This window comes from Tympanuchus pallidicinctus, unplaced genomic scaffold, assembly GCF_026119805.1.
Source record: "Tympanuchus pallidicinctus isolate F22 unplaced genomic scaffold, pur_lepc_1.0 scaffold5, whole genome shotgun sequence".
NCBI lineage: Eukaryota > Metazoa > Chordata > Aves > Galliformes > Phasianidae > Tympanuchus > Tympanuchus pallidicinctus.
In genome coordinates, this window is record NW_026294769.1 from 17,023,068 (window position 1) to 17,046,552 (window position 23,485).

At 38.8% G+C, this 23,485-nt stretch overlaps 1 protein-coding gene across 1 annotated transcript in view; it reads left to right on the forward strand.

The window, feature by feature from the left end:
• Positions 1 to 23,485, forward strand: part of GABBR2 (gamma-aminobutyric acid type B receptor subunit 2) — a 441,895-nt gene that overhangs the window by 401,646 nt on the left and 16,764 nt on the right. The window contains exons 14-17 of the mRNA XM_052704312.1: positions 4,193 to 4,303; positions 15,007 to 15,231; positions 20,095 to 20,277; positions 21,854 to 21,983. Coding sequence (XP_052560272.1) covers positions 4,193 to 4,303; positions 15,007 to 15,231; positions 20,095 to 20,277; positions 21,854 to 21,983 — 649 coding nt within the window. The remainder of the gene's footprint in view (positions 1 to 4,192; positions 4,304 to 15,006; positions 15,232 to 20,094; positions 20,278 to 21,853; positions 21,984 to 23,485) is intronic.

Consider the following 23,485-nt stretch of genomic DNA (forward strand, 5'->3'; position numbering starts at 1 on the left):
GAAGCCATTTAAAGGGAAGATAAAACAGAGAGTGGGATGGCATATGAAGATCGATGGAAGAATATCATCCCATATTTTCCTATATGATGGGAACTGCACAGTTCATTTTAAACTTGGTAAACAGAAGCTGCAACTATTTACCTTATTTTCTATATCGATCATTGAAAAAGCTTATAGGCCTAATATTCTGATTTTCTTACTGATGAAGCTGCAGCTGCGTAAATAATAAAATGTACTGGAAATCTTAGAAAGCTTACTGAGATCCTCCACCTGTGAGCTGTTCTTTGAAGCAGCACCAGATCTCTTTCAATTATTATCTGCTGTCCTTGCAGCAGGATCCTGAGATATGACCACGGAGAAGTGCTCAAGGAGGGCTGAGATGTTCTGGAAACAAACAGAAAGCCTTTTGTTGAATGTTTTGAGGAGCGTAGGCCCCTTCTCCCTTGAAGACCTATGTGTAACTGTAGCAATGAACTGGTTTGAGGCCAGGCTCTTCTCAGTGGTGTGTAGTGATAGAACAAGGAGCAACAGCCTAAACCTTGACCACAGGAAGTCCCATACAAAAGCACAGAAGGATTTCTTTATGGTAAGGTTGACAAAGCACTGGAACAGGCTGCCCAGAGAGGTCATGGAGATATCTAAGACCCATCTGGACACCTACCTTTAGTTGGGGCTTGGACTCAGTGATCTCTTGAGGTCCCTTCCAACACCTGCGATTCTGTGATATATTTGCCATAACAGAAATGTCTTCCCACTTTATAGAATATTTTCCAAATGGATTTTGACTACTTAAATAGACACAGAGAAAAAGAAATTGTAGTTCTAAATGAAGAAGAGAGACTTGAACATTATTTATATGGACCAAACAACATCTTTCCCAGATGGCAAAAGTGCCGCAGGGTGCCCTATATTTGCACAACTCAGCACGAGGCAAGAAGAGCTGGCCACCACACTGCATTTTTTCCACTGAAAACTGTGCTTTTCACTTGATTCTTGTTGTGTCTGGGCTAGTCTGACACTGTGCAGGAATTTGCAAGGCACTCAGCAATCTCTGTCATTGCCCCTGCCCTGATCTTTCTTGCAAATTTCCCTGCTGTTGCCAGATGGTTTTAAGCTTTCCTCTTCCATCTGGCAGTACCCACCCAAGCCATTTTTCACCTACAATGAAGAGGATCTGCCAGCCCACCAGCAGACTGAAGAGCAAAGAAAATCAAAAGGCAACCAAACTACAGAAGTAACATAACAGTTTTAAAGTGCATGAAAGGGGAAATTATTTTGTAGGTTATCTGTTTACTGACTTGAGTTGCTTCCTAAACAAAGCAGATCTGATGTAAAAAAAGCATTTTTACGGAGGTGACACACAACTCGTGTATGAAGTGAATGGATTAAACTGTTTACATTCAACCATGGAAAATACTCCAGAAACTGATATCAATGTCAGAAACCTCATTAGATTTCAGAAGAGGTAGGAAAGCTTCAGCCTAATTACAAGAAAGTAGGTCTTCAGGCCTTGAGAATGTCATCTGAAGGGCATTTATATTGTTTTCTATAAAAGGAAAGGGCAAATTTCCAGTACATATATAATCACTGGTAGCATTTATGTTGTCATCCTCTCTAAAGCAGTAACAAAGTGCACAAATGGTGGATGATTAGGGAGGTCAGTGAAGTGCGCCATTCAGCTGTAATTGTAGAGTTTTTAAAAAATCTTTTGACATCAGAAAATATCATATGGTTTTTTTAACCCAGCTTTTTGCTATGATTAGCTAATTCATGCAAAATCAGTGAAGAAACAGAATGGCAAATTAAAAGCAGTACACCAGGAATGTCATTCTGCAGCAGCGACAAGTAATCAGCAAAGTTGGTGCACTGTAAAATTACTCCTACCTGCCAACACTTAGCTCCAAATGCACAAGTACTCCACAACATTTGGTTTAATGTGTTCCCACCTTGTTTCCCACTGGAAAGTGCTTTAGGAGAAGCGCCATCCCATGTATAATTTGGCTGATGCTGCAATCAGTATTCTCCCTTTTCCTAATCCCTCCAGAGCACTTCACAAGACTTACTTATCTCACATGGATTATTGGATACAATGTATTATTTAATTAGCATATTTTAAAAATTACCATAGGCTTATAAAATCTGGCAATCTTCATATTAAGGATATTGAGTGAGTCTGTTCTCTCTAATACAATTTCATAAGAAGTTGTGTTTTCCATTTCATCATTTTTCTGACTGGGACTTTCAGTTTTGAGTAATGAACTTTGACTTTCCAATTTTGACACAAATTTGCATTAGAGAGTAGCCACATAGTGAAAATAAAAAGGTTATCCACTGCTGACCCAACAAGAGTTTGGAGTAGTTCAAATTACCTGGATTTGGTTAAAAATGGTTGAACGCTGCAAGTTGTTAACTATGACATGAAAGTGTGCATTCCCTTCCGTGCACATAAATTGTTCAGGGAGAAATAGGTAGTTCTACTGGTCCTCAGACAAACATTTGTAGTATCTTAAATGTTGTAATGTTTCTTCATGTTTTCACCTATTTGAGTTCTGTGGTCATTGGTTATTTGCTAGCCATCAGCAGCTGTTTAGGATGGAATCATGAACTCAGGGACAGTTACTATTGCCACTCTCATTTCTATTTTATTTTGTGCAACTTTTTTTTGAAAGATCTTTACTTTCCAGCTCAGGGTATCTACATAAGCCCAGGGTAAAAATAGATTTTAAATGTTGTTGTGCTGCCTGCTGCAAGATTTGCAAGGGAGGTTGTGAATCTTGCCACCATGCAGCACATCACACAAGCTTGTTTGCTGAGTTTTCCTCCCATGTCTATCCCCTTACTTGTAAGCTTTTTTTAATCTATATGAGGTCAGGGACAATGTCTCCTATCTAAAATGTCTAATGAAGAAAAGAGAGCTGGGCATTAATGCTGTCACCTCTGAGGTCAACAGAAAAATTCACACTAGCAGTAAGAATGAGCTGTAGAATAAACTCAGATCTTTCTAAAGTCCTTCCACACACAATTCTGCGTTTCAGTTGGTGAAAATGTGTTCTTTCCTTAGCTTATGATATAATCATTACTCTACTCTGTGAGACTCTTTACATGTGTTGCTCGTCACAAAGGGAAACTGCAGAGCCTACAGGGAGAGCCAGGTACAGAAAGCTGCATCTGCATTGATCTCACTTGAGCTGGAGATCAGATCCAGTGTTTCAAAGCAGGAACCGAAAATAGCTGTCAGGACTTCAGCCTGTTCTGAAAGCAACACAGAAGGTAACTGCACACAGCTCTGAATAGCCAAAAGGAGCATTCTCTGGTACCTAATGAAAACAGTATCTCTTAAAATCACATGTAAGAAGTGCTTTGTATTCCTGTAGCAAGCACACCATTAAGAAGCAGTTTCACTCTAACCTAGTCCATATCCTGTTTATAGGCAGCATAGGAGAAAAAAGACACAGACCTGTCCCCTCTGTGTTGAATGTTATTTTTTTTTCTTGATATAAAAAAAGAGGAGTTCTTGCAGGATTCTCTGAGCATTAATTATAACTTCTCCCTTCTCTGAGCATTAATTATAACTTCTCCCTCATACAAACACTCCTGGCAGTCTGCAGGTCCTTTTGATTCTGCTCATTTATACAATCTCCTTTCCAAAATTAATGGAAATCTACAAAACTTCTAACCATATTAAATTTTGCACAGACACTCACTTGCTCCACATTTTTGATGATTTATACTATCTACTGAGCTGCTGCTGCAATTTCCTTAGTAGATGGTCTTTGATTTGGCTCGTGGTTATCAAGGCACAAGAAGTGCAGGTGAAAGGAAGGATGACTTCAAGTACATTTATTTTCATGGCTGCACGTTCAAGCTGTTCACCTCATGAAAAAATAGATGTCCTAATGCTGATAAATGTGACTGACACAGTTAAAGACAGAGTGACTTTGGATGTTTTCTCTCTGGTTTGAAGTAGGGGTGACCTCATCTACTGGTAATTATCATGCAGCTGTTTCCTCAGATCTTTACTTTTTTACTCCATTCCTCTGCAGGTTGATGGAACAGACATCACAAGTTTTTATTTCATGCTACCCACTGAATATTCTACACATCCTCAAGCTACTGAGAGTAGATTAACTGCCTCTGTGGTATGACTACAGATAAAACCTAAATCCAAATATCTCACTCTTTATTTTTGTAGCCGGACCCTGCAGGCAGAGACATCTCCATCCGACCCATCTTGGAGCACTGCGAGAACACTCACATGACAATTTGGCTTGGGATTGTCTACGCATATAAAGGGCTCCTGATGGTAAGCACAGTTTACTCTGCAAAAGCTGCTTTCAAGCTTCTTGCTGATAGGCTTGAACTGAATTCTATTTGTTTTTCTGAGGCTGGGAGCGAGTTAAAGCTTTTTTTAAATACATCTTTCATAAAGTTTGTTAAGCGGTTATATGTGGGTATAAGAATATATAAATGTATAAAATAAATACAACACTAATAGTACTAGAGCTGAAAACTAGAGATATTCTGCCAACCAAGAAATTTAATAGTGAAAAGATAGGTCTATTAACGAGACAACTTTATAAACTCAGACTGCTGAGGTTCTCTGAAAGGGTGGGGTTACCTTATTCTAAATGTTTGACTCCACATTGGAAATGTCCATCAGGAATAGCTGCAACAGATGCTGAATGGGGCTCTGAGCACCCTGATCAATCTGTAGGTGTTCCTGTTCATTGCAGGGGGGTTGGACTAGATGACTTTTTATGGGTCCCTTGCAACTCAAATGATTCTATGATCCTATGATTCAATGCAAGATGAGTTTGGAGCCTGAATCAAAATCATCCCTTTTTTCATTGTGGCTCTTCTACATAAAATATTTTGTTAATAGAATGAAATTCAGGAAGTAGCAATATGAAACCTTGATAGTTTAGATAAAAAAAAGAAAAAATGACCATTGGTGATTAAAAGATCCTCATACCCTAAGCCTCAAGGTTCGAAAAATATCTGATTTTTGACAGTACTGACCAGATGAACACCTACCTTGAGCTAAGCCCCATCTGGATTCTCAAACCAGATAAACATTTGCTTACACTGCCTGAAGGGTTCAATCTGTTCTGTGCATTTGTAGCATGCCTGTTCAGAGGGACACCCGTCAAAGACTGGGTCAGTTGCTCCCATTTGGCGTGGCAGGTGCTGCTGCTGTGGGGAAGCTGGGTAGGGTGAGATGCTGGTGCCTGGAGTATGTCTTCTGCTGTACAGAGAATGGCTGCTACCAGCCTGTAGAGTCCTGCTTGTTTTCACTCTGCTTTTAGCAGGCTAGAAGATCTTTAGGTATGCAGTACAAAGCTCAACAGGAAGGGATGAGAGTTTTTTATTTATTCTATACACTCAGCTGCTTTGGGGTGCAGAGAAGGGAGTTGCACTGAACCTCTCCACCTCCTGACTGCCATCTCTGACCACAAGGAATCCTTCCCACCTTCCCAATAGACAATTATTTTCAGAAGAATGTCCAAGAGGGCTGTGAGACCAAGAGCGAGAACATACTTAATCACACCATGGAGATCAGGATTTAGGAGAGATTCTGCATCTTAGCATTTATTACTGAGTAGCTCAAGTGGCTTTGGGTTTATTGACGTGTAGCACATGTCTAGGCCTTTCAGTTCTGAGGACAAGCACTGCGAAATGCAGTCAGAGAGTAAAACAGCTAGCGAGTATGTGACTTTAGTACAGTTGTTGACAAGGCATTTGACGTTATTGTCTCTTTCCTAACTTATTTCTTGTTTGTTGTTTTGATACATTTATCAGTAGATTCCTGGTCTTCAGTTAAGGGTGTTTTTTCCTTTGAATACAAGAATTTTTCTAGACAATACATTAAAAGGAAATTACAGGTTTACTATATTTTTATTACTTTCCAATCTCATTGTATAGAGATTTTGAACAGCTCATTTCACGTTCTCCCATGTAGAAGCTGTCACTGTTCACCATATAAAGGCTTAAGACATTTTTCTCTGTGATTCTGTTCAAAAAGTAACATGAAAGTATGTTTGGTTCATTTAGTGCAATGTAAATAAACAAATTAAATTCAAATCCTTAAAAAAATACTGAAGGATTTTAAAAAATTATTTGCTTTGCAAAAATAACTTCTATAATACCTTCAATGTTAGTAAGAAAACAGGTTAAATAACATTAAATTAAAAAAAAAAAAAAATCCCAGGTAATGGTAATGTTGTTTGAATTGTTTCCTTTTTATTTATGTTGTTCTGGACAGCAGCTGAACTACTTTGGCTTTCATTAATTCATTGCTGTAGATTGGTTTGTTGTCAAGTACGTCGTACTGCTTTCTACAAGATGTGTGACTCAGTTTGTTTAAGTTTGCAAATGCCATTTGGCATTACTCATCATAATTATTTCAGGCACACAGTGTTTCATAACCATCAGTAAAATATATACTTTTATTGCTCCAGTGCCCCTTTATTACACAAATTTATATATACGAAAGAGACTTTGGAATCAGTCAAATAATTGCTGCAGTGTCTTACTCTCCTAGAGCACATACACCTGTGTGAAATGAGGACAACAGGACTGATGTTTTTAATCTCATCACCGAACTTGTTTCAGATTTCTGTCCCCCAGGCACAGTTTGTCTTTCAAGCAACAAAAAAAATCCTGGAATCTCTTGTGTCACTGTATCATTTTATACCAGTTTATCTAATGAGAAACTGCAGTTTGTAACAATTATTATCGTTATTATTACTACTATAATTCACATCCTGTATGCTAAGAGCTAATATTGGTAACTACAGTACAATATTTAAGGCAAAATGTCTTAGTGATTTACTTGAGCCAACATTGTGCACAGTGGCTTTTTGTGTCTAACTGAGAATACAAAAATTGGGTTAGCTTAAAAAGTACTTCTCCTCTGTGGTTTAAACACATAGATCAATACCGTCCAGTCTCATGACTTAAGTGTGCTGATGCAGTGAATTAATCATTTAGGTTAGGGCAGAGCATGGAAGGGCAGATGGGGCAGGGAAGGAAGCCATTTGTTGCCAGGACATACAAGCTTCTTTTGTATTAAAGTAAGTAAACATTTAAACAAAGCAAACCTTTACGTTCAGATTCATAGTTCTTCTTTCCTTTGAAGTGATATGAGGAAATGCATCTTAACTACATGAAGGCTTTTCAATCACTTTTCAAATTCCTTAGGACTGATGATAACGGACTGATGATAGAGGACTGTTGACCAGAGGACAACAGGAAGATTACTATGCTGGGTCTTGCCTTTGTACCTCACATTTGTCCAAGTCCCATCATACATATTGGATTTTGTCTTTTCCCATCTGAGGTTTCAGTTCCTAAAAGGCTACGTACAGGTGTAAGGCCACTCTGTGTATATACATACCGGCCATCTGTTCTGATATGTCTAATTTTGATTTCTGACAGTGTCAGTGAAGTTGAACAGTACCTTTATTTTGTGTATTCCAAAGATGGGTAGAAATCATATCATTGTAAACTTACCAGTGCTGCATTATTAGCATCTTTTTGAGCAGTGTGAACATTTTCTCCAGAAAGCAATCCCAGATTAAGGATGGACTGGACTCCTTTGCCCTTTTGTTTATTAACCACAGTGGACTTGTCTACAGTTTGATTCCCCTTTTCCTCCTAAGGCATTTAGTTAACATTATACTCAAATTGTTTATGGGCTGGAAGTTTCTTTCATTCTGTTGCTGATGTAAGATCATTATTATGTACTATTTAGTTACTGAGAAACAGGCTTTCAAGGTCAAGGTATATTTTCTACTTGGCTGTTGTTATGTATGTCAAATCCTACTTTCACACGTAATCATTAATAGAATTTGGGTTTTTTTTTTAAGCTATAACTCTTATTACTGACCACTTCTGATGCATAATTTTTAAAGTGATGTCCTTAGCTTACCTTGCTAAGGACAAAAACATCATGACGGTGAAAAGAAAAATTGATACACCAACAAGGCTGATAAGAAAAAAAAAAGTCAAATTCCTTCTCATTATTTGTATTGCAGCATTTTGTTTCATACATTGACAGTATTTTAGCATCCAAAGCATACGTTACTATATGGTTTTGTAGGATGATTTTTTCCATCCTATGTCCATAAGGAAATTTAAAATGTTTTATTAAAATACTAGAGATATTGCAGTAAGAGACTAAGTACCCTTACATGTCTTTTAGCATCACTTTTATAGGATAGAAATATATCTTAGCTGTAACACATGTTTTTGTCAGAGATGTTTCACCATTTTACAGTACTGTGGTTATCTGTGGTGATCTTTTGCCACAGACAGTATAAAGCTATCCTAAATGGATTCTTACTCACAGATGTTACTGTAAAGTGTTTCATTACTAAGCAGAGTTTACATGTAAGCAAGTCAAATGCTGTAGAGAAAGAAGGTAAAAGATGTTATTAACTGATTTGAAAGGCTGAAGCATAAAGACACAATTTTTCTGTGGATGTGTGTTAGTGACCATAGCTTCCTGCAGATGCCAATCCAGCTCAGTCTGTGCAGGGCCATACTTTGCCACTACATTTTTTAAAAAAAAGCCCTTTGGTTGAATAGCTGGATGTCACCTCTCGCAACTCAAAAAATATTTAGCTGTTGTTGTAACGCTCAATAGAAATATGAAGCTTTCCTTTAGTACTTTGTATCTAGGGCAGCTCTGTGAAAACGAGTTAAATACATGGCTGACTCATCCCTCATCAGGGAAGGGAGCAGTGGTTTGATGTCAGACTGCAATGACAGTGAAGGCAGGAGACCTACGAGAGGATCATGTGCCCTTCCACTTGCTAACTTGACTTAGAAAAAATAAAATCACTTCTTTATTATAAATTTTCCTGAAGACTGCACAGTGTTTTTCTCTGCTCAGCTCTCCAGTGAACACCTGAAAAATCATCATGCTTATTTTTGCAGTTTGGAAAGCTCCCACTGAAAAAAATCTGCAGCCATTTCACTGATGCTTATATCTGGGATGATATGAAGGTAGTGAATAAACATGAATATGGAAACACACAGCTCCAATTTTATGACTGCTTCAGAGTCAGAGATGTTTGCAGGGCAGAGTCCAGAACTGCCTTTATATAAGGGGCAGCAGGAGGGGATATCTTCCAGTACCAAAGCCAGAAAAAGACAAAAAAAAAAAAAAAGCTGCAAGGACTTTGAAGTAAATGCTTGTTTTTATGCAGCACAGCAGGGCTGTGATCCACAACTGAGCTCAGTAAGTGCTACTATGATACAGTAATTAGCTGCAAAGCTGTAGGCTGGTCCAATACATGCTCTTTCCAAAACTGTAACCTCTCATTATTGGCAAGTATGACTGTGGCAAGACTTCTGGCAAGATTTTTCTCTGATATTTCCCTGCTATTATCTGATACCCTCACTAAAATTTTCCTTCTTCATCTTCATTAATATTTCATATCCCATGGACAGAGTATAAGCAGGTGTGACTTTGAAATAAAACATAAACAGGTTTATGGCAAGCACAGGGAAGGAAGGAAGACAGGAGGAGAACGAATCCCCTGCCTGTCATCCGCCAATCTTTGTAGTCCAGTAGCAAACCAGATCCTCAATTGTATCAATACATGCTGTGGGTCAGTAAGCAATCATCACTGTACTTAACAGTAATTCTGCTGAGCAAGATGAAAAGCAGTGCTGAGTATTTTCCTATACTTCAGCTACAGACGGTTTTACTCAATTCTCAGATTTCAGTTGAGATGGTAAAAAGTTTTTAAAACTTAAATTGCCAGTTAAACTCTGTGAACACAAAATATATGTTCCTGTTATTCCTCTAAGACTTTATATATTTCATTTAAGGACCAAAATTCCATCATTAGTTGCAGTGATTACTCCACCGTCTTAAGACACTGTTTTCCACAAATTTATACAGCAGTCTTCTCATAGCCCTGTTAGATACGCTGACAACACAACCAAAATCAGCTTACCAACTACTGCAAAGGTAACAATCCAAACCAACATGGTGCTAAACAGAAGCTGCATACTCTCAAACACAAATAAAAGAAATGAATCCTTCCTGTACAGCCTATACCTTCCTAGAATGCACAGAACAATATTTACAATGCTTTCTGCATTAATAAGATATGCATTTAGTAGATCTATATGGTAAAAGGCACTTTTTATAAACTAATGGTTTTAACTATGTAGGAAGCCTTCCTAGTTGCATTTTCAAAGTGTCTTTGGCTGAGATCCTTAAAGAAACCTGAATTAGACCATTAGGCTTAGTAGAAAATTGTGCTGTCTAACTTTTAGATAACTGCTTTATATAATAGAATGCGTAGCCCTGAGTTGCTCAAACTCATCCTGAGACACATGGGATCCATCAGGAACCTCAAGAGGGGAATTGTAGCTGTCAGTGAGGAGCTGTCTTAGTGAGCCAGGATAAAGCAATGGGGACAGACATGTCCTGTCTCTCTCTGAAGTTAGCACATTTAGCACTGCCAGTAGCTGGCTTCCTCCATCCATTCCAGTGTGTTTCTTGCATGTCTTCTCTAAAGACTCTTTAATCAAAATTCTCAGCAGCGATTAAAGCTAACATCCCACGCGAGTGCCCAAGTAATTAAGACAGCCAGTCTCTCATTACATAAAAACTGACAGCTCTGAAAAAAATTTGAGGGCTGCTTCGAAAACAACCTTGACTTGGGGGTTAGGTAAAATTAAAAATTGTGCCACATTGCCCAAACCATGCAATGATCACCACCAATATCACTATCTTGCAATACTGAAGATGGCTGATGTTGTGCTTTGTGTGGATGCATTCTGAAAAGCCTTATCAGTTTGAGCCCTCCAGGAGCATCGGGAGAAGAAACAGCTGCTTTGCTAATCCCAGTAGGCTTTAAACATCAAATAGTCCTTAAACTGCTCAGCAGCCTCAAGACTTAGGTGCCCCCAAGCACAATGGGAAGGTTGATTTATGTAGCTGGGGAAGATTAATGCTTAAAGTTTAAGTACCAGGTGTAGAGAGTAGGTGGAATGGGCCACTGAGAGTCTGTGTTTTTAACTGAGACCCAAACATTTCAGGCTTCAAGAGCTGGAACTATTCAACTTGGAGAAGAGAAGGCCCCGGAGAGAACTGAGAGCAGTATTTTATTATCTAAAGGGAGGCTGTAAGAAGGAAGGGGACAGACTCTTCAGCACAGTCTGCTGTAATAGGACAAAGGGAAATTGTTTCAAACTAAAAGAGGGCAGATTTAGATTGGATATCAAGAAGTTTTTTACAGCAAGGGAGGTGAGGTACTGGCACAGATTGCCCAGAGAGTTGGTGGAAGCCCCATCTCTGAAGACACTCAAAATCAGGCTGGATGGGGCTCTGAGCAACCTGATGTGGCTGTAGGTGTCCCTGTTCATTGCAAGGGAGTTAGATGACCTGTAAGGGTCTCTTCCAATGCAAATGATTGTATGGTTCTATGATATAGAAAACTTGTCAGAAAACTACAGAACTCTGGACCTGTCACTAACAATATCCACATCCTGTTCCTCAGCCAAACCATTTCAGGGATCTTCAGACCTTTTGCCATCAAAAAAAGAGATTCTAATTTCTGCACACTGGCTGAGATTCAGGAATAGAGAAGAACATAAAAAGGGCAGGTGGAGAGAAAGTGAAGCATCACGTTCTCTCTGGAAAGCTCTGTCTCAAAACAGATTTCTCATCAGCTCAGTGGAGCTCTGCAAACACTCTTAACAAGCAAACAAGGAGTATGTCTGTGATCACCACTGACCTGGCAGCAGGCTGTGGAAAATCTCTGCTTTATCCATGTTTGAGTCTCAAAGATGAACTGTGAGTTTTAGAAAAGGAGTGCTCTGCTTCTGAGGCAAACATTTTACTCCAAATGCCAATAACATTTAGAAACAATGCTCTTAAATTTGTAGTGCTTCATTCAAAGGAAACCCACTTGCCACAAGAGTCTCTCTCTCTTTGTTTCGTTATCATATAAATAAAAATCTCCCTTTCAACTGGAAGATACTCAACCATTTTCCATGCTGTTTTCAATTATAAATGAGAAGGTCAGATTGTAACCCCCACGACACTGTTCAAATGATCTTTTTCCATTATAATTGATATTTTAAATTGCTTTATAACTGCCTTAGCTATAAATTCATGCCCATTATTTGTATTAAATGCTGGCGTCATTTAGGTTTGCTGGCCGTGTTCCCAGAATAATGCTTTTGGAGGGGAGTGTGTCCATCTTGAAGAACTGGGGGAGAGCAAGGGATGATCCACAACTCTAAAATTCTCATTAATATTTAGAAGACAAATTATACCAAGTATATGCTGTCCAGTAAACACAGTTCCTAGGATTAGAGGCCCCTGAGTTGAAACTAAAATAGTTAGTCATGGTCTCATCTCTTTTTAAACAGAGTTTAGATGCACACACACAGGTATGCTTTCTGCTCCTTTAAGAGCTCAGCCTAGTTGTCAGTTCAGGCACTGCCAAAGTGTGAATCTGCAACTTAGCTGAGCTGTTCTGCAGCAAGAGTGCAGGGAATGCAGAAGAGGCATTGGGAGGGATACGCTTGTTGCCTGAGAAAAGACCTTGCCAGTGTTGGACTCTAGTGCAATCAGGTCAATGCAGACTACAGTTTGCATCTGTAAAGTCTGTAGAGGAAGCCATGCTTCATTTCTGCACAGTGCCAGACTCAAAACCAGAGAAGTGGTGTCTGCATCCTTCCTCATTGAAAGCATCACTTTAGTTACCTGAGGGGATCTGGAAAATGCATTAGGGGATTAGCAGCTTCTCCATCTAGGTCCTACCAGAGAGACTTTGAGACCCTTCTAACCTCCACCCCTCTAGAGTAGGTGTGGATTTTGGTCCTACAAGAGGAAATGGGTAAAGCGGAAGAGGGAGAATCATAGAATATCCTGAGTTGGAAGGACCCCATAGGGATCATCAGGTCTCACTCCTGGCTCCACATAGGATCACCTGAAAATCAGACTGTATGTCTGAGAGTGTTATCTAAACGTTTATTGAACTCCAACAAGCTTGGTGCCATGATAAGACTTATGACAAGGAGCAAAAGGAAAGCCCTGGAAATGACCACATCCTACAGGAGCATTAAGAATACATGGAGAGAAGAAAGGTGAGAATGGGGCTAAGGAAGGCTTCCGTAAGTATTACAAAGGCAAATGCTGCTTGTGTTTTTTGCAAGGGCCACCTCTGCCTACGTGTATTTGCAATCTGCCAAGCTCCATAAGCTGAAAGTAAATATCTTCCAGAGCCTTTCAGCCAGGACTGTTCATGAACATGTGGCATGGTAACATATGTGCTGTAGGCAAGAGAATTAAATAAACTAGCAGAAAAGTTCAGCAATGGGAGGGCAAGGCTGGCAGTTCAGCAGTCAGTCCAGGATTGAGGTGTCTATTTAAGGAAGTAGGTGGAGCCTGCTGGAGCCTGCTAGTGTCTGTGTAAGTGTAAGGCACCTGAGTCACAAATTATTTGGTTTGTTACTGTTGTTAGTCGAGGTGAAAAAAGTAAACAAATCATCAAGGAAATATACTATTATTAACGTCTGATCATTACTATAGTTGGAAGCATATAATGGCAAAACTGAATTCATACAGCAAACATAAATCTGTCAGTTCCTAACACTTTTCGGCTTGACTTTGCAACCAGAAAATGGTCTTCTAGTCCAGGTTGTTCGCCTTTAAAATTTTAAAGTTTTTTTTTTTTCCCCCCCACAGATAAAAAGCAAGTTTTTACTGGGCAAATGTAATTAATCCCCAAGGGGCATCATGAGAGACCTTAACTTTTCTGGGTTATCAGGAGGGTTGTAGTTGTTTAAGATAGATTTTCTCTGTAAATTGACGGTAGACAAAAGTGATGTCTGGATGAAAGTGTAGCAAGGTCAATGGAAATGCATCCTTCTTGTGTTTTTATTTTCATTTTCTTTCCTGTTTTTCCTTATAGTGTGTTCAGAAAAATCTAGATAGCACAGGCACAATGATTTGGGTCTTGATGTTCATTCCTCTGTCCTTCCCTTTTCTGATACTATAGACTCTCTACCATTCTACCCATAGCACTGTACATGCTTACTGGGCTTTGCGTAGACTATTGACTCAGCTCCCTGTTTACAGTGCCTTGAGTGCATTTATGCTTTTCCTTTGTTGCCAGAATCTCCATGTGGAATACAGGGAGACAGAGAAATCAAACAGTTTTTTTGCAATTGTTCATGTTGTAGAAACATCTAATTAAATTTCAAGGAATGAAGAAGACTTCCTTACCCTAAAGACTCTCCCCTGCTAAATTGCAAAGGCATATTGCAAATAAAAAAGGGGCTAGAATGTAATGTAAGAACATTACAAAGAAACAAGTAAAAGAAAAACTGCCACAGGAATATTTTATACCAGAAATCATTAGACAATTGCAATTGAAAGGCCATTACCAACTCTCACTATTATAAAAGAAATTGTAATTGCACTTTGAACAGGTAGGGTGACACCTTCTGCACATATTTGTCTGTCATTGGACACATCTTGGCACTTCTGCTTATTAATGTATGTGATAATCATACAAAGAATAACTGGATTGAGAAGAGTCTATTGAGAACAGCTGCTAACAGTAGCTAAAAGAACCACCTATCATATCTTTACTGGAATCCTTGAAAATAAAGAGGAATGTCTGTCTTCAGAAATAATTACAAGTATAAAATAAATATGTCCATAACATTTAGAAAAAGTTATTCCCGTTGCTACTACTACCACTACTACCAACTTTTGTATTTTTCTTGTGAAAGATAAAATCTGTCTACTGAGAAAAAAAAAACCACTAATGATTAGATATCATTAAAATGTGTATGTGTATATCTCTAAGTTGTAATGCTGTCTAAATTTATCAAGTTAGAAAGCACACCTGCTGTACCTGATAAATTCATTACACACCAATCAATGTTTTTTTCTGGATGTCAACCAATTCTTCTCATAATTACTATCTTTTTTCTTTTTCTTTTTCTTTTTTTCTACCATTTCAGTTATTTGGTTGTTTCTTAGCCTGGGAAACACGAAATGTCAGCATTCCTGCTTTGAATGACAGCAAATACATCGGAATGAGTGTATACAATGTCGGGATTATGTGCATTATTGGTGCTGCCGTTTCATTTCTTACTCGGGACCAACCCAACGTGCAGTTCTGCATTGTTGCTTTAGTTATAATTTTCTGCAGTACCATCACTCTCTGCCTTGTGTTTGTACCTAAGGTAAGTGAATTTGTTTAGCATGGATGTTGATTTTTTTTTTTTTTTGTTCCACTTTGTAATTGTGATTTCATATGTAAAAGTTCATTGCCTTTTCAAGCTCTGGGAAAATTCTAAAGCTAGCCTGTCTGTATCTGAAACAAAGAAGAAAGTTTCATGAGATTTTAGAAAAAATACAAAGTTACAGGAATGTGAATGCATGCATTCCTAATGCCTATGTTTTACTGAATGTGTGAATGGTGACACAAAAGTTGTTCTCTCTAATTTTAATGGAATAGGAACTTTTTGGAGAGTGGGACTTGTGGGCATTAAGAAGGAACAGGTCCAGTTGTCTGCTCTACCACATGTGTCTTATATTCAAACCTCTAAGATACTCAAGTATGGTGGTATAGTAGGATTTATTAACACTTCAGAAAAAAAAGAGAAAAAAAAAACAACTGTATGCAAACTGCAGCTGCTGACAATTAAGACTTTTTAATAACTGATATATTGTAGGTCTAAATGAGGCATGGACTGTAAAGCATATGCCTTCATTTCTTTTTGGTCCTTTGGACTCTTGCGGATGTGTGTATTATATGTTAATGGAAGACACTGAATCACGAAGAGCTGGCACTTAAATTATTTTACTTGCCAAGTTAAGCTTTAGGCATGAGTGTGATAGACCATAAATGATAAGAAAGTGATTTCTATGTAAGTTTACTTCAGCTAAACCACAAGTTCTGGAGAATGCATTTGTATTCTGTGGTAAAATGTGCAATTGGGGTCATTTTAAATGATTTGCATAAACCTAGCATAACACCCCAAGTCAGATGTATATATAATTGGATAACTGGAACACTTGCAAAGCAAGATTTAAGATGCTTGTCTTACCAAGCTTATCTTTTCAATTATGTCATGATAAAACATTTGTGGCAGAATTGAGCGAATTACAGTGAACATGTTAGTGCTAACTGGCATTCCTGATTATGGTCTTCAAAAGCGGAATTTACCTCAGTTGTTCCCTCTGAGAGAAAAGAGAGGCAAAGAAAAACAAAAGAAGCCAACTTCTGATCTGCAGCAAAGCAGAGCAATTCATTTTCCAGGACTGACTAACCTGGATGCATTTACAAGTTCTGCAGTTCAATTCTTAAAAATTATATACCTACAAATACATAGTCATATTCTTGTTCTGGATCTTAGGGAAAAATCAGAACTTCATTCTAAATTAATGAAAATTCCCAAACACAGCAAAGAAAAATGCTTTGAAATTCTGCAAGATTTAGGTTTGTAAGCTGTATGAAAATGCATATTAAAGCTCTGCTGCCAAAAATACCTCCACAAAATTTCAAAAGTCTCTTCAAAGAGAAAATATTATTAATGCTGTGACATGCTTTTCTGCCCTTTGCTTTCATGCTCCCTTACCCATCCTTTTCCGCTGCTGCAGGCTCTGAAATGATTTTCCTGTTTCCTCTCTTAACCCTTTCATCTGACCTTCTTTTAACCCCCAACTTCCTTGCCATCATTTTTACTCCCAGTTCTTTCTGCTCAAAATGCAAACATGAACTCTAGCCTCTGAGCATAATGTACTTCATCCCATCCTATGTATTGTCAGGTTCTAATACGCTTAGCTGTTTTGCATTACAAATGATCACTGGGCAAAGTACAGGAAAAAAAAAGAGATTGAAGCAGGAGTTGCAATGTCCATTCAACACCTGAGTGCTTTCACAGCTGGACATTTTTTCTTCTGGCGTTTGTGTATATTGAACCCTACATTTCTTCTTGCCATGCTTTGCAACAGTTGCAGTGGGATTACTGGCAAGCATTCTCCTCTGGAATGTGCTCCTGCCCAAGATTTCATGATGTCCAGGCCCACAGAATATTGTAACCAAGAACACTCAAGCTATACAGCTAGGTAAGACTTCAGTGTGAGACAGGCACCAAATCTCTCCCCTTAACAATTATGTAATCAGTACACTTTTGGTGATATAGGAAGATTGTTGGTGAAATCCTAAAGCCTGAGTCTCAACAAGTGTAGAAGATACTGAAGATCTGGAAGCTTGCATTTCTTCATTTATTAAACCATAGTTAGGCAGATGCAAGCAGTAAAGTGCTTTTGAGCCATTTGAGTGGCTTTTATTTTTCTTCAGTTCAAAGTAAAATGCATTTCCTTCAGCAGTCTCAAGGTCTTACAGTGCTAGAATTCAATTTTTGTCCCGTAGCCCTTTTATGGATCTGAATAAGCAGCTGTTAAATTATGTAGGGAAACTAGAGGAAGAAACACAACATTTTTCCATTACTTCTCAGTTGTACTAATCCTGTTTACATATACTGTGGCAATTAGTGTGCTTCTCCAGGCCCACCTCATGCACTGCTGTTTTGTTAGCATAAGTGACTCTAAAAAAATCTCATAGCAGAATTAGAGCAGGGACAAATTCTTCATTGCTCTCTTCATTTAAAGATGTGCTACACCACCTTTCATGGACCGAGGTGAAGACAGATGGCCAGTAGTTCCCTAGATCCTCATTCTCAACTTTCTTGAACACATCTGTAACATCTTCTCTCTCCCAGTGCTCAGGAGCCTCTCCTGATCAGCATCAGCTTCCAAAGATAATTAAGAGTGGCCTTGCAGTGACATCAGTCAGCTTCCTCAGTCCTTGGGGATGCACCTCATCAGGTTGCATGAATTGATGTTCAGCTGGCTTGGGGTTCCAGAGGGATGGGATTCCTGAAAACAATTATTACAAGTAAGGGCTAATGTGAAGCGGTCACTTAAGATCTGAGCCTTCTGCATGTCCTTAATCACCTAAAGAAATGCAGTCTATTGTCTTTAAACTTAGCACATTATCTCCACCTACAGACTTGGTCTGTAAACTCATGTCAGGGAAGAACTGCTTCAGTGTCAGATCAGTCATGTCTGTATCAGAATTTAGTCCTTTACTTCATGCCACCACAACTGCGGAGTGGTCGTGCTTGCAAGAATAAGGTGAACTGATTATGAGTCATGGCTATACTACAAAATATGGCGGTACAGTACTCACAAAATTCCTTCTCCTTTCATCTTTACAGACAACTCAGGAGCATTGGATTTATGAAATCATATCCATGTTCTCAAGGCAGGAGCTCCTTCAGCTCTATTTGTATATAAATATATGTGTATGCTCGGCAAGTAATCATAAGTTCTGTATTCTTTAGAGTACTCTGAAAAGATCTCACCTCCTTGCCAAACCGCTAGTAGCTTTCTCTCTTCATATTTTCACATTGTCACTGAATGTTAAACCTTACTTACACTTGTTTAAATTAAATATGTTTAAGGTTAACCTTTTTTTAGGTGGCTTATTGAATTTATTTGAACAGATTTGTTTTATTTTGGTCCCTAAAACCTAATTAAGTTTCTGTTGTCTCCAGAGTGCAATCTCCCTAGGGTTCTTTCTATTAATACTCCTACTTCATGTCTCTCTGCTTGAATGTTACTTATAACAGTAGGAAAGAAGAAATTTCACGCAAAGCTGTGTTTGGGGAGTGAAGGGCTTGGGTTTGTTGTTTTTTCGGTTTTCTTGAGGAGAGAATATATTCTTTGACAGTATAAAGATGTCAATGAAGGATAAAGAGATTTTTGACAAAACACTGAAAAAATATATCTTTAATTAAGTCCAGGCTAATATATTTTAAATGAGTTTTTCCAAGTTGGTGGATGAAAAACTTAACGTGAGCCAGCAGTGTGCTCTTGTAGCTCAGAAAGCAAATGGCATCCTGGGCTCCATCAGAAGAGGGGTGGCCAACAGGGACAGGGAGGTGATCGTCCCTCTCTTCTCTGCTCTTGTGAGACCCCATCTGGAGTACTATGTCCAGGTTTGGGGCCCCCAGTACAAGAAAGACAGGCAAATGTTAGAGATAGTCCAGAGGAGAGCCATAAAGATGATCAGAGGGCTGGAGCACCTCCCCTACAATGAGGGGCTAAGGGAGCTGAGCTTGTTCAACCTGGAGCAAGGAAGGCTGCAGGGTGACCTAATTGCAGCCTTCCAGTACCTAGAGGGAGCTGTATGGGAACTGCTAAACCACAGCCTGAACCTCTGATAGAGCACCTGAGGCAAGCAATGATTCAGCCCTGGGTGCACAGCTGAAGGCAATTCAGCTGTGCTGCTGGAAGGGGTGGAGCATGGATCCACCTCTCCTAGACCCCATTTAAGAGCTGACTACCAGTGGGGATTTCTTTTGGAGATTGCTCCTCTTGGAGTCTTCTCAGCAAGCCCAGGACAAGGGTAAGCATTTTATCTGTTCTTCTTTAGCATGATAACATGTTTAGCCTGATAACCTGTTTAGCCTAACTTTCTTGTATATCCATATATTCCCTGATTATATAGGAGCCTACAAACAGAAGGGGAGTCAACTCTTTGAAAGGGTAGATAACAGTAGGGCAAGGGGAAATGGCTTTAAGTTGAGGGAAGGAAGATTTAGGTTGGATATTAGGGGAAGGTTCTTCAAAGAGAGAGTGGTGAGGTGCTGGAACAGGCTGCCCACAGAGGTTGTGAGGACGTATTCAAGGTCAGGTTGGATGGGACCCTGGGCAACCTGGTCTAGTATTAAATGGGGAGGTTGGTGGCACTGCCTGTGGCAGGAAGACTGGAGATTCATGATCCTTGAGGTCCCTTCCAATCTGGGTAGTTCTGTGATTTTGTGAACTTTTTTTTAACTCTTCCCTCTGCAAAATCATTCTAATTCTACCTATTCTGTGAATTTATTCAGAAATTGCCTCAGGTACTACTCACTTTCCAGTGTTTTGTATTTGAAAGTCAGAAAGGAACACCTTTCGAATACTTGGGGTACAAAAGAACTAGCTGCAAACACAAAACCTTCTACAGGATTTCTTAAGGCTTGTAAACCTTTCAGCTCATCACATTGCGGACAAATCCAGATGCAGCCACGCAGAACAGAAGATTTCAGTTCACTCAAAATCAAAAGAAAGAAGACTCAAAAACATCGACGTCGGTCACCAGCGTCAATCAGGCCAGCACCTCTCGGCTAGAAGGACTGCAGTCAGAGAACCACCGCTTGAGAATGAAAATTACAGAGGTACTGCTTATTTGATGCATATTGCCTCTGTGATTTCTTTGCAGTTTTTTGTGATCTTTTTAAATGTTGTCTACTTTTTGGAGAAAAAACTCGTCTTTGCCTGTTAGCAAATACTGAAATAATAGGAAACATTATTTATATGAATAGCTAATTATTACATTCAATGCTTAGAGGATGTGATAAATTGAAATTATGCCATAGCAAATTAAGACGAAACTTCCTGTAGTTCTTTGTGCCAGGTGCCTCCTATGGACATGCTGGATGCCATACAGCTGTAGTGGTAGAAGGGCAACCTTTACATGCTAGTTTAAAAGAGGCCTGCAGTCCCACGGGCACATAAGAGCTGTCTTTGTTTCTATTTACGGCCAAGTTCAGCGACTGCCATTGCTGGCAGTCTAGGAGATCACATGTGAAATACATGAATCCCCTTTAAGCTATAAAATGGGTATTCTTCATTATGTCCATCCTTGTTCCGGAGACTTCAAACAATGGCAAATCAACAGTGAAGTTTGTCCATTTTGTATGACAAGATATCCATAGTTGCTCTAACTACTATAAAAAATGATTTTCTTTTTGCCTGTATTCTGAAGTATTCTTATACCTTGAAGAAAAGGTATTCTATTTCAACTGTAACTTCTTTATCCCTATCCTAACTAAGAACGATTGCTTAGGTAACAAAAAAATATTTACTCAGGCTATCAAAGATTTCAAAGCAAAAGCTATCCCTGTTTAAAGAAATGTAGTTCTTCAGTTTGTTTAGATACCTTTCATGTGACAACCTTGCAATATTTGAAGGCCCTGCTTGTTACTGTCTATCTTAGTGTTTATATCCCGCTATAGCTTTTCTACTAAGCCTCCTAACTCATGAGATCCCACCTGAGCCTTGTAAGGCTTGTGACAGTGCTCACAGGTAAGGCTGGGGAGGGCAATTGAGCTGTATTAATGCACACAGGGCTCTGATACTCTTGTTAGACTTTACTTAAATAGATTAAATTAAATACTTTGATCCTGTAGGTCCAAATAGGAATTTCATTGTTAAGGCAACTTAAAACATGTCTTACCATAGCTAGTAGCTGCATTTCCAGATTATTTACCTTGCTACAGCCAAGTTCTATAAGGAAGCAATGTAAATTTAAATCCAGCACTTACAAAATTTGTTTAAGCCAGAGGTAAGTTGGATACCACATCCTGGACAGCTGTTCACAGAGAGCATCCCAAGCCCTAATTTATTTGGATTGGCAAAAGAGTTATGCATAGATAATAATCAGTTTAGAGGTTTTCAGACTGAGCATTCTAATACTCATTTCTTCCTTATTCTGTAGTACACCTGGAATTACTTAAACCATCAGCTATTGGAGCTTGCTTTTTTTTTTTTTGTATGCCCTGTGTGCTTTGTCACTGCTACCTGTAGCCAGATTTTTAGAGGTATTGTTGTAATACTATAGGAACACTGTATTTGATACAATGTGCTGATTGCATGACCACCTGCTCCTGGTCTAACAATAGAAAGCTATGCAGTTATTGCAGGAACTTGAAGCTATGATCCTTGGCAATTCATACTCTTTCTGTTTTGCAGCTGGACAAAGACCTAGAAGAGGTCACAATGCAGCTTCAGGACACACCTGAGAAAACAACGTACATTAAGCAGAACCACTATCAGGATCTCAATGACATTCTCAGTATACGGAACTTTACAGACAGCAAAGGTGAGAGTGAAATCTATTAGCTTAACCCAAAAAGGTTTTGAATACCGGAATGCCAATCTCATTGGATTGGTTCTGGAGTGCTCATATCTTAGTGAGATACATTTCAAACGTTTTGGTTGTGTAGTGGAAAGCATGCAGAGTCATATTATAAATTGTATGATACTGAGTAGTGATTTTTCTGTACATATCTCTTCTACTGTATGCCTTAAGTGTATAGTACACAAGGTGAAGTAGGAAACTTTTAAAAACAAATTTGTGTTCAGAATGGATGGAATTGTACAATGTTTCAGATGTTGTAAGAGTTAATTGTGCCAGCCATCAACAGCAAGAAGCCCAATTTAATATGTGCTCATTTGAATAGATGTTCAAATTTTGTTTTGGGACACTGCTATAAAGTACATAGAATAGAAGCATGTAAATATTTCAGTGCTGATTTGGACTCTAAATGTAGAATTGAAGGCACTCATGTATGAAAATTCTTCCCTAGGAACTGATAAAAAAGGATTTCATGACTACTGAAATATTCCTAAGTTGTTTCTACCAGGTCTCTTGCATAGGTCCCTGAAGAAATATATGTGAGAGAACTGGTTCCATTAAAGCTATTTCACTTTTGGGAAGCAATAAGATCTGGTGTATAGGACAATAAAGTGGAAGCCAGGACACTCAGTTTCCATTTCTGACTGTAGAATTGATCTACATTGTGAATTTTGGCAAATGACTTTGTACAGCTGAATATTGTTATATTAGATGAAAAAAGCCCTGCATAGGAAAGTTGTACAGTTGCAAAGCTGTGCTCAGGTTCTCTATTGGTTATGTGAAACTAAAACTACTCCTGTGAATATAGTTGTTGAAGAATTATTTTAAAACAACAGCAACTCTTCATATGTGTTTTTGAAGTATGCTGAAAGAGCACTTGGGAAAGTTTATGTTCTCATGGGGTTCTTTGTTTTAGCCCGGGTATATGTTTGGTTGTGTAACTTTAGCAAAAAAAAAAAAAAAAAGGGAAGAGCTCTACAGGGTTCCCAGTGTCCTTTTTAAAACTGAAAAACAGAAGGGGGGAAAGGAAGACAAGGAGGAAAAGGAAAACGTAAATAGCTGCTGGAGGCGTGTGATTATTGGGCTGAGATCAGCAACAAGAACTAACATCACTGAGTGGGATGAGGCAGTTTTACCAAGTGTTCAAAAAGAGCACATAGAATGTTCCTCTCATGTCAGATGCTTTGGGAAAAAATTATAAATCATGAATAATATTTCAAGCAGAAAAGATACGTTGCATCGTGCCAACAGGCCATCTAAGTTTAGATATGGGAGACAAAAATGATTCTTAAGAGATACGTTGGATATAAATTTAGGACTGGATGCTTCCCACAGCAGGTTGCACCCCATTAGCAGTAGGATGCTGGCAAAGAAATCAAGAAGAAAGTATAACCTTTATGCACTTATTTGTGACTATGTCTACAGAAGACAATGATGTTTACTGCTGCTTTAAGTACCAGCATCCA